This window comes from Dendrobates tinctorius, unplaced genomic scaffold, assembly GCF_039654945.1.
Source record: "Dendrobates tinctorius isolate UK_male_01 unplaced genomic scaffold, ASM3965494v1 ptg000160l, whole genome shotgun sequence".
NCBI lineage: Eukaryota > Metazoa > Chordata > Amphibia > Anura > Dendrobatidae > Dendrobates > Dendrobates tinctorius.
The window spans coordinates 22,380,747-22,393,075 of NW_027361827.1; the positions used below are offsets into that span (position 1 = coordinate 22,380,747).

General features: G+C 42.6%; 1 protein-coding gene across 1 annotated transcript in view; it reads left to right on the plus strand.

Annotated features, from left to right (window-relative positions):
• Positions 1-12,329, plus strand: part of ECPAS (Ecm29 proteasome adaptor and scaffold) — a 229,006-nt gene that overhangs the window by 152,723 nt on the left and 63,954 nt on the right. Inside the window, exons 29-33 of the mRNA XM_073549708.1 lie at positions 5,937-6,054; positions 6,952-7,119; positions 7,448-7,527; positions 10,535-10,640; positions 10,820-10,867. Coding sequence (XP_073405809.1) covers positions 5,937-6,054; positions 6,952-7,119; positions 7,448-7,527; positions 10,535-10,640; positions 10,820-10,867 — 520 coding nt within the window. The remainder of the gene's footprint in view (positions 1-5,936; positions 6,055-6,951; positions 7,120-7,447; positions 7,528-10,534; positions 10,641-10,819; positions 10,868-12,329) is intronic.

Here is a 12,329-nt window from a genome sequence, read left to right on the forward strand (position 1 = left end):
GCGGTGTACAGTACCATTATTCCCTATGGGAATAAAAAAACGCAGTGCAGACGGTGCGGATTTTTCCGCGGTTTTGAAACCGCAGAAAGAATTGACATGTCATTTCTTTCTGCGGATTCCGCTCCGGTTTGCCATCTCCTCCATTGTGGAGATGAAAAACCGCAGGGCAAAACCGCAGAGCAATCCGCAGGTAAAACCGCAGGTCTTTTGACCTGCAGATTTATCTGCGGATTTTACAAAATTCGCGTGGCCAAATCCGCACTGCAATCCGCAGCGTGTGCACATACCCTGAGTCACTCCCCACTGACTCAAGGCACCCAGATTGTTCTTCAGTTTAATGCACTAGATTACTGCTTTGCCCAGAAGACAACCTAAAAGAATCAAGAGTTGGTCAAAATCCGTGCCTCAGCATTCTCAAGTCACATGAACAAAAAAGAGAGGGTCCTTCAAGCGACAGATTGTATTGAATGGCAAGATTGTTGGGTTTTTTTTTTTCTTTTTTTTTTCCGCTGTCCTAGCTCGGAGGAGCCAATTGCAATTTATTTATTTTAAGCATTAAAAATATGATTGCCATGACCCCAGAGACTTTACCCTAACAGGGTCTCATAGGCTGTAAATGCTTCTGGAGACCAGGGGGACATACCGTAATGGTCACCCTGGATAAATCGGCCACGGCAGCCCTGTTTATTAACATATTTACATTGCAAAATGAACATATCAGTATAACATTGACAAATAAGGAAGCGGGTCTATGGAAGCCGTGCACCAACTTTTTTGCGCCAACAGCCGCACCTTAGGCCCTTAACCGCACCACTCCGATTCGAGGACCTGCCTGCTTATGCCCTCAACAGCACCACACCAGTTCGCGGACCCTCCTGAATGGCGCTGCCAATTAAATTGTCCCGCTGAGACCTCAGCCCAGTAGGGACCCCTTTTATTTACATTATACTCTGACCACCAAATGGAGCAAAAAGAGGAGAGGGGTAGGTAACCTCCCCACCAAAAGGCCCCCCTTCTGCTACCATCACTTGGCTCTCCACAGACCCGTTCCCCACACAAGATGGTTGCCTCTCCACAGAACAACATTAAACAACATTAACTTGACACTGAAAATGGAGGAGGGGAATTGAAGGTTCAACCATTTTGAAAAAGAAAAAACTGCAACAAACAGCTCCACCATGCCACCCCCAGCCGTACTGCAACTGGCCCAGGGGGACCCAGCAGACTGTTGCCCGTACCAAAAATTGTCAAGTTGAGACCTCTCTTAGTATGGACCCGTTTTCAATTTTAAGAACAAACCGCTCCACCATGCCACCCCCTGTTTCCAAAAACAAATAATTGCTTTAATTCAGTTCCTGAAATGTATATAAGTGAGGATGAAACACCTTGTATGCACATATAAGTTATAGTTTACAACCAAGGTATACAACAGGTTGATACTGGCAAATCTCCCATCATAAGGTCAGATATAGTCAGTGATGGGCAATGTTATGTTATATGCTGCAACAATAAATGACAAGAAGCCGCCTGCTCCTCTACAACAGTTACCGACAGACACGGCTCTCAAATCACCAGCTGCACATAAATAGTAAGAAATATAATATGTAGGTCTATTATAATCTGCCTGAAGCCATAGGTATATGTATAGAAGACTGCAAGTTCTGTATCCCAATCAGTTACGCAACGTACATACAATAGACGAGAGACAGGGCTGAAAACTAGGCCCGTGACGTGTCCTCAAGATCAAGATGTAGCATCACACTAGGAGTGCCCACTCTATGCCCCGCCATGTGCCAAGTTATTAGTGCCCACTCGCTGCCCGCCATGTGCTGAGTTATTAGTGCCCCACACACCAGCCTGCCCTGTGCCGAGTTACTCCCCAAATATTTATTTTATATATGATGAAACATATATATATTAAAGCTCAAGGTAATGCACTCAGGCATGTGCTATCCACCATCTTAGGTAATGTAAAATAAGACTTGGTGGGTATACATCGATCCTGTAAAATATGAGGGAGACAATATACAGATCAGGATGGATATATCAGGCAGGACAGCGTGCCACATGAGAGGACTAACAGCTGCTATAGCTACAGAGAGAAAGAACTTAGCTGGAAGTCAGGTCCAGATTATATGTACAGCCAGGAAAAACCTGTATACACAGTATCTTCGTACCCAGCATGATCCGTATATAGCAGAGTGAGAAGTCATAATATGTACCTCAGGTATGTATCCATGATTAGGTACAGCACATTTGGACGGAGCCTTTACACAGATACCACATATATAGTGAAAGCAACCTGGTTGCACCAAATCTGTAAACACAAGATGATCAGCATATAGCAAAGATGAGGTCACGTAAGGTCACAAGACTCCATAAATGGGAAGAGAAGAGGATATAATCAGCACAACAAGGCCAGTACACACTGTATTGCCATGAAGTGCAGCCACTCATCAAACACACACACCATCCCTCAACTTTTCCCTTCTCTCCCTTGTCTCCAGCATATGTGCCCACAGAACTAATGGCAGACGATGTATGTGTCCATGCTCTGTCCTCTCATACATATACCATCCCCCAACTACTCTCCTCTCACCAGTGTCCAGTATACCCAGCTCCACCATATTAATGGCAGACCCTGTGAACCTGTAGTAGCCACACGAGTGAACATGGTGGCCACATGAATCTCTAAGGTAATATTAATCCCATACATAATGTAAGAGCTAGCTGTAATGTGAAGTGATAAACCCCCAGTATTATACTTCCCTGAAACTGCAGTGATGTCTTCTCCAATTCATCTGGTAAAAGAGGTAGACAAATTTACCTCCTCTATATACACCCCAACCCCCCTCACAGAGAGAGACCAGCCCCCAACATCCTCACAAAAGAGACAGCATTGGCTCACCTAAATAAGCCCCACCCTCCTCATAATGACTCACCAGGCACAAACATATCCTTCAGTCTTAAAGCAACATTACTATTGCTTAAAATCTATACCGCTATACACACAAAACTGCAAGAGTTAGAGATCCGCACATCCCAAAGACATGCCTGTTATGAATGGGTCACCGAGGAGGATAGCAGGACCAGGCTAAGCCACCAGAAAACCAGAGAGGTTGGTAACTAAGCGGATTGCAGACCCCTGATCCTATCCACACAACTAGCAGTAGCTGTGGAGCGTACCTACGATGCCCTAGACGCCTCGGCACAGCCGGAGATCTAACTCAGCCTAAAGCAAGAAAGGTGAAATCTAAACAGCCCCGGAGCATACCCCAAAGGAATAGATAGCCCCCAAACATATATTGTCGGTGAGACAAGATGAAAACACAAACGCAGGCAGAAAAATAGACTGAGCAAATGATGGAGCCCAAACTGACTAGACAGGAAAGGAAAGACACTGTCTGCAATCACGCAAAAAACCCTGAAAAAAACAACACGTCTGATGCACAAAAAAACACTGAAGTCACACGACATCGCCCCCACTATATCAGCACACTGGTATATACTAAAAGCAACGCAAAAAGAGACCAATATAACAGGGGACAGAACAAACTGACACAAGCAGTAACATATGGGCGGTGATCCAGCACAGCCCCAGCAGGAGCAAGCTGACCCGCACAAAGCAGAGATAGACAAAACCAGATCAAATGCAAAAAGATTAGCAAATGAACCGCTTAGCTGAACCATGCAGGAACAGAGCAGGAGACATCAGATCTCAGAAGGCACAGGAAGAAAATCACCAGCAGGGATTGAAGGAAGCCAGCTGTCTTAAATACTCCAGTCGTCATCATTGACAGAGGCTTGCCACCTGATAATCTGACCAGCTCCACTACCTCCAGTAACCACCAGAGGGAGCCCAGAAAGAGAATTCACAACACATGCCCTCCTGCGCCTATTGCTCCGGTGGTTTCTTGACCTGCGACTGAGACCAAGCTTTCTGACAATGGGCAGCACATCTCTCTCTAGAATCCCTTGATAGTCTTGAGGTTTCATTGTATCCTGCACAGATTCTAGATACCCTGCACCAGATGCAGCAAAGCAGCCCCAGAACATTACAGAGCCTCCTCCATGTTTCACAGTAGGGACAGTGTTCTTTTCTTGATATGCTTCATTTTTCCATCTGTGAACATAGAGCTGATGTGCCTTTCCAAAAAGTTCCATTTTTATTTCATCTGTCCATAAGATATTCTCCTAGAAGCTTTGTGGCTTGTCAACATGTAGTTTGGCAAATATCAGTCTAGCTTTTTTATGATTTTTTTCAACAATGGAGTCCTCCTTTGTCGTCTCTCATGAAGTTCACTTTGGCTCATACAATGACAGATGGTGCAATCTGACACTGATGTTCCTTGAGCTTGAACTTGACCTTTAATCTGTTTAGAAGTTTTTCTGTTTAACCATTCGTATTATCCGTCTCTTTGATTTGTCATCAATTTTCTTCCTGTGGCCAGGTCCAGGGAGGTTGGCTACAGTCCTATGGAGCTTAAATTTCTGAATAATATGTGCAACTGTGGTCACAGGAACATCAAGCTGCTTGGAGATGGTGTTATAACTTTTACCTTTAACATGTTTGTCTATAATTTTCTTTCTAATCTTCTGAGACAACTCTTTCCTTCGCTTCCTCTGGTCGATGTTAAGTGTGATTCACACCATGTCAACAAACAGCACAGTGAGTGTCTGTAGCCCTCTATACAGGCCCACTCACTGAATCCAAGATTGTAGACACCTGTGATGCTAATTAGTGGACACACCTTGATTTAACATGTCCCTTTTGTCACATTATTTTCAGAGGTATTATCATTTCTGTCCAGGCCTATTTCATGAGTTTTATTTTAAAAAAAATTCTGTGGAAGCATGGTTGAAAAGCAATGTCTGACTTTCATTTGTTCATTTTCATACATTTTTGATTTATTATTACTTTTGTCAGATTCAAGTTATTTCTGCGACCATTGTGTTTTTTTCTGTCATTATACTAGGGGTACCAACAATTTTGACCACGTGTGTAATTGGAAATCTTGATTAAATGATTACAAAAAATTTTACACCAAGGTAGTGAAGATAGGTCCTCAGCTGCTAGGTTCAAATAGGGGTCGGTGTCAGCCCAGAAAAAAAATACATGTCAAAATGTGTGAAGTTTTGACCTGCGCTATAGAACTCTGCAGAAAGACTAAAAATAACAGGACAAAGACTAAAAATAAATTGATCTAGTGCACCACGTTTCTTGTCCTGTTATTTTTAGTCTTTCCGCAGAGTCCTATAGCGCAGGTCAAAACTTCATACATTTTGATTAAATGATTATTTAGAACTTTAGAATAAATTATAATTTGAAGATCCAAATGGGAGGCATGGGAATAGACCAGACTAGTCAGGCACCACCGCTTCCTGGCTGGTAAAATAATTTGCCTTATGGTCACTGTGAAATGGTTTATCTCCAGTAATATATGCAAAGCAGACTGGCGGAAATAATATATTTTAGGGCCAAAAGAAAGCGGTTAGACGTGCATAATGCATCATATATACACACTAATAAATTTTTTTTTTTTTTATAGCGCCGACATATTCCGCAGCACTTTACATTTCAGAGGGGATTTGTACAGACAATAGACATTACAGCATAACAATAATCACATACAGTAGATTATAACAAATACCAAGAGGAGTGAGGGCCCTGCTCTCAAGCTTACAGTCTATGAGCACTATGAGCACTACAGCTCAGTTCGTAAGAAACCAATCATTATATTCTGGACTCCCTGTGCCAATGATGTGTATTGTACTATAATACGAATATATTATGGACATAGGCATTGTTCTAAAGCCATTAATTGTCCTCACATGATGTGCTGTAAATTGAAAAGTAAGACTTTCATATTATAGGAGTAGTATATAAGAAGGCAATTTGTATACTTTTATTTCTTCTCATTCATGATTTTCCAAAGACAGGGGCTGTCTACCTACAAGGAGCTGTGTGCACTGGCTAGTGATCTTAGCCAACCAGATCTCGTATACAAGTTTATGAATTTGGCTAACCACCATGCTATGTGGAACTCAAGGAAGGTAAGAGCCTTCATTTGTCTGTACACATCAAATCGCCACATGCGGACGCATCTGCATACAACGCATGTCCCTGTGTACCCAATGTTAAAGATAAGTACGCATGGAAACGCAGGACGCATACAGAAGTAGGCAGAGCATAGGCGGAGCTTAAGGGAGGAAGTAGGCAGCCATCCGCGGCCCTCCTGAACGCAAATGTGACCCTAGTCTAAAGGAGTTAATGCTGTCTATCATAGGGTTCAGAACAAAAAGCAAAGCTGGCTGCATTGTATATACCTGTTACATCTTTAGCTTCACCTCCAGAGGTCTTGCGGAGTTCACGCTTTAATATTTACTGGGTCAGGGATGTGTATGTAGCATGGGGTCCAGCCAATATTACATAGCATGAGTTTTAATGTTCTGATTGATGGCTGGACAAACACGGTGGCTCAGTGGTTAGCACTGTTGCTTTGCAGCACTGGGGTCATCGGTTTAAATTGCAATCAAGGACAATATCTACAAGGAGTTTGTATGTTCTCTCCGTGTTTCCTTACATGCTCTGTCCCCATACTGATAGGGAATTTAGATTGTGCTCCCCAATGGGGACAGTGAGGATAATGTCTGCAAAGTGGTGCGGAACACATCGGCGCTAAATAACCAAGCAAAATAAATAAATGGATGTAACAGTTGTACAAATGAGATCTTTGTATAGTCTTTAATATAAAAAAACCTTATGTTTCGTCTTTATGACTAGTTGTCCACCGTTGACAACAGTTGTGACTGACGTAATTTTGTAGATACCACGGCATACCCTTACGGAAGTTAAATCTGTTTCTCCTTACCATTTACCTAATCATGGCACATATTTGTGTAATTAAAAGTGAAATCATATCTGCTTGTATTTTTTCTCTTTCTGTTTAGGGTGCAGCATTTGGCTTCAATGTGATTGCCACCAAAGCTGGAGAACAGCTTGCTCCTTTTATGTCACAGCTGGTCCCACGTTTGTATCGCTATCAGTTTGACCCCAACACTGGAATCCGTCAAGCTATGACTAGTATTTGGGATGCTCTAGTCACGGACAAGGCTACGGTGAGTCTGCGCTAATGCAAAGGCGGAGGGGGTCACCTGCTCCAAAAACCATCTATGAGCAAGACCCAAAACATCAGTATTAATGGCTAATGGACCAAGATTAACAAGCAATTTTTAACAATTTTGTTCTCGCCAAACAGATTTTTAGATTTTCCATAAAACTTTACTGTATTACATGTCTAACATGCTGTTTTTCATTATAATGAAAATTATATTTACTGGTCTTTTTTTTTATAGAATTAGAATTTGGTATATTTCTAAAATGTTAATTCCCAGAATAATCTGTTAAAAGTTGATAAACGTTAGAACACTGTCACATTCTTTCCAGGTGGATAAGTATCTGACCGAAATTCTTCAAGATTTGATAAATAATCTTACAAGTAACCTATGGAGGATACGTGAATCCAGGTATGTGGTAAGGTTATATGAATCAAGCAAGTCGCTGCTTTACTATTAAATGATCACAATCACTGTCCACAGACCAGGCATAAATAAATATTAAAGTGAATATAGCAAAATTTGTATCTTATTGGAGGCGTGCCCTTCTTTCTACAAAATTTGTCCTTCTCACGACTAACTGCCTGCTCGCTCCCTGTGGGGTGAGATTAGAGCTGTCTATAAAAATGGACAGAGGTGAGGAAGTAGAGCAGAGAGCAAGAGAGAGGCAAAGACAGCGCTGCTTATTTCTAGCAAGTGTTATAGCTCACCCCACAGCTGGATACACAGCAACACTGCTGAGTACTTATGTCCTCCATGCTATTGCTGATTCTGTACTTCAAAGAAAAAGGAGAGAATTAATCCCATGTGTCTCTGTGTATTGTGTCAATGTAAAACATAGAAAGCGAGCACGAAGAGGGGACAACTAATGGAAAATACTTGGATATAAGTCGAATAATAATCAAAAATATTGTTATTCCTCATGTACAGACACATTAAAAGGAACATGAGAGCATGAATCAGATACTGGTTATATAATCTCGGCCATGTATGTTTGACTCTGAAATGCTACAGCGTTACAGAGAAGAGCGTAAAGAGAAAGACCTGTGAATCCAGGGGCGGGGAGAAGCAGACAGTGACCCGCCTGTCTGACTGGTCAACCATGCCTGGCTCTGATCATGCAGCTAGTGACTGATACATGCTGCCTTTGGATCGGGCATTATGTATCACCTGACAGGTTCTCTTTTAAAGGGAAGGTGCCGTGTTTTTTCATAATTTAATGTAAAAAAGAAAATAGTATAAAAAGATATTGTCCCCTAAGCTTGACTCAGTGATGTGTATGGATTTTTTTTTTTCTGTAGCAATGCAGCCACTGGGGGCTGCCATCTTACCTCTCTGACTGCTGAACGACACTTTCCATGCTCATTTACGGCAGTCCCTGGGCATAAGAGACAATAGTCGGCTGCCGACCCTATCTTTCACTGCAGCTGCATCAGGAGTGAACTGGCCACGCCTCTGTGGGCAGCTCAATTCTCAGCTGTAGGTGTGGCCAGGCGCCATCTTATTAGAGCCCAGTGCTTTTCTTTTAGCTTCATTTACACTCTATTGCAAGCCCTGGATGCTGTACTGTTCCAGCATAACGGCTTGGATGTTCACTCTGCACATACCAGCTGTAGGAGAGGAACCAGGACGAGCTCCTGGACACCAAGCTGCTCTTTCCAAAACACCCGACCAGCTGCAGCCCCTGCTCTTGCAAAACATAGGAGGAGCTGCTCCCTGCTGTTTCAAAACACTTGGCAATCTGCTGGACATCTAATCCTCTCCTGTGTGATAGACAGCTGAGCCGTGTATCTAATCCTATCCTGTGTGATACTGACTGCTGAGCTGTGTATCTAATCCTCTCCTGTGTGATACTGACTGCTGAGCCCTGTATCTAATTCTCTCCTCTGTGATACTGTGTGTTGAGCCGTGTATCTAATCCTATCCTGTGTGATACTGACTGCTGAACTGTGTATCTAATCCTATCCTGTGTGATACTGACTGCTGAGCCGTGTATCTAATCCTGTGTGATACTGTCTGCTGAGCTGTGTATCTAATCCTCTCATGTGTGATACTGTCTGCTGAGCTATGTATCTAATCCTATCCTGTGTGATACTGTCTGCTGAGCCGTGTATCTAATCCGCTCCTGTGTGATACTATCTGCTGAGCCGTGTATCTAATCCGCTCCTGTGTGATACTATCTGCTGAGCCGTGTATCTAATCCTATCCTGTGTGATACTGTGTGCTGAGCCGTGTATCTAATCCTCTCCTGTGTGACACTGACTGCTGAGCCATGTACCTAATCCTATCCCGTGTGATACTGCTCTCCTGAAATACTCTGTGCTGCTGTCACCCTTCTCCTCCACCATATATCTCCCTCTGTGCCCCCCATAGACCAGCACACTGCTCTCCTGAAATACTCTGTGCTGCTGTCACCCTGCTCCTCCCCCATATATCTCCCTCTGTGCCCCCCATAGACCAGCACTCTGCTCTCCTGAAATACTCTGTGCTGCTGTCACCCTGCTCCCAGAATCCTTGCTGCCTGCCATCCTCAGTGACCGAAGACCCCATTCCTCTCCTCAGATCCTGTCCTGGCGATGTGTGAAAGCGAGGCGACAGGGGCCTGATATATGGTGGAAGGAGCAGGGTGACAGCAGCACAGAATATTTCAGGAGAGCAGTGTGCTGGTCTATGGGGGGCACCCTGTTCGGTGCCAGGGATTGTACATAGAGCGCTGTGTTTTATACACATGGATGGACCGTCTGCTTGTCTGCTCCACAGAAATCCAGGAAACATGTCTGCTGATTGATGGCCTGTTCTGATCCATACTTTACATGCAAAGACAGTCAGTAACTTTGCAGGCCCCATCAAAATGGCTGCTCACTGTGTTCCTAAATGTCATCCTCTCTTTTTCCCTTAGCAAACACCCAGAAGGGGAGGAGAGGAGTGACACCACACCCATGTCAGCAGATTCCGCCCATAATTACTGCAGGGCAGTAATGTGAGCTAGTTGTACACTAGGTTTTTGTGCCAAATTTCAGTAGCTGCTCCCCCTAGTGTTAACAAAGTGGAAATGCCAAACTTTTTAAAATTATTTTTCATATTTTACAAAATTAAAAACAAATGATAATATTTTTTAAGAAAACGTAAACATTAATTCTTTACATTTTTTCAAATGCTGAAAAATTTTTTTTGGGGATGTCACCTTCCCTTTAAGGTTAGTCTGAAATGTCATCTATGCTTTAAATCTTCTTTGTACACATGACTACATAATGTGATCTACTTCACAGACAGATACCAATTTAACTAAAATATCTGCAAATTTACATTAATATTAAAGAATCTACTGATTGCTTGTTGTCTGAGAAGTCCTACTAAGAACGGTGCACTTGTTATTGTTGATAGTAGTGCAATTTGTGTTGTTTGCCCTTTGTTGCAGCTGTTTAGCATTAAATGACTTACTACGTGGACGTCAGCTTGACGATGTTGTCGACAAACTTCCTGAGATATGGGAGACACTCTTCAGAGTCCAAGATGATATAAAGGTAAACTTGTGTTGTGGGTGTGATACTCTCGGCTTTGTGGCACAAAGCACTGGTTACGTCATGTAATGCAGTGCCCTGTGAGGGCTATTCATGAGTTCAGTAATTGACTTCCATTTTTATGGACTGTACCATGTCTATTTGTATTCACATTCTTGCTCTTTTCCTTTATTTCGTCCCAGGAGTCAGTCCGGAAAGCAGCAGAACTGGCTTTGAAAACTTTAAGCAAGGTATACTTCTGTTTTCACCATTACCCTTGTAAAATACCGTTTATACTTGTCAACTGAATTGTAATTAGTCCAGGAGCTATATCTAGAAAATTCACAATAAATTTGCATTTTCATATAATTGGTAAGATCATGGTAAAATGGGGGATGTTGGACAATCGCCCTGACGTGTATTGTCTGATTACTGTCTCGAATCTATCCTTGTCTGAGTTGTTTCACAAAGGTTCCTACTACAATTACTGATCATGGATACACAGGTTCTATATTGGTAGCCTGCTATTTTATTTAATAGGAATGGGAGTAAATGGCCTTGAACTCGTTAAATATCCTGACCAAGCACATTTTTGTAGTTTTATTTTGTACACGCGGTTAAAAGAGGTATAAAAATTGTCTTTCAGATATTCATGTAATTTTGCATCTTTTGTCGTGATGCGTAGGACTCCATTTTTATGTTACTGTCGTATTCTCTTTATTTTATGACCACAAAGGACTACCAAAATTCATTTAAAAATGTATTCCCCGTTCTGTAGCAAATAGCTGTGTATATCGGACATGTTTTTATTTTTTAAGGGAGGGGGGGGCTAGTATTTTGCATGCTATTTTTTATGTATTCATTTTATTTTTCATATGTGTTACACATTGTGCTTCCCATAAGTTCATAAAAGTTCTTTTGGGGGGGCATTTCACTATAACTGGGACTGGTATATTAACCCCAAATATAAGGGAAATGCAGCCTAAAGGCTACATAGCAGAGCTCTCTGGTTCTCCTATGGCCCAGCAGCCCTTGTGCCCTACCTAAGTGGAGCGTAAATCATGAGGAGATTTGGAATGGCAGGCACTGGGGTCTTCTGAAGACCCACGACTTTCATGACAACCCATCGGCATGTGACGGGCGCCGATCGGTGGGTCTTGTGATGTGATTCTGCCCGGCGGGTGTTAAATGCCACTGTCAGTCATTGACAGCAGCATTTAACTTGTGAACAGATCCACCTGCGGTTGTTAGAGGCACCTGACAGCAGATTAAATCAGCTGTCATGTGCAAGGAAGGAAACAGGCTCAACGCCAGAGCCCAAATCAAACGCAGGGACACGACCGATGACGAACCTATACATTATAGGTCGTGAAGGGGTTAAAATGATCTGTCACCAGTTTTCACAATTCAAACTATATTATTTAATAGGTCTTTTATTTGTTATATGGGGAGTTCTGTGCATAAAATGTCCTTTCTAAATACTAATCTTTAGAACATAACGACTGTTGTGTTTAGCTTTATTGTACAATACCTACACTACTCCGTATCTACCTAATCTCTAAATGTGTTTTCTCCTTCGCCTCATTGGGGGACACAGAACCATGGGTGTTATGCTGCTGCCACTAGGAGGACACTAAGCAAATACACAAAGAAATTGACTCCTCTTCCGCAGTATACACCATCTGCTGGCTCTATCCTGAACAAGTTCTTGCT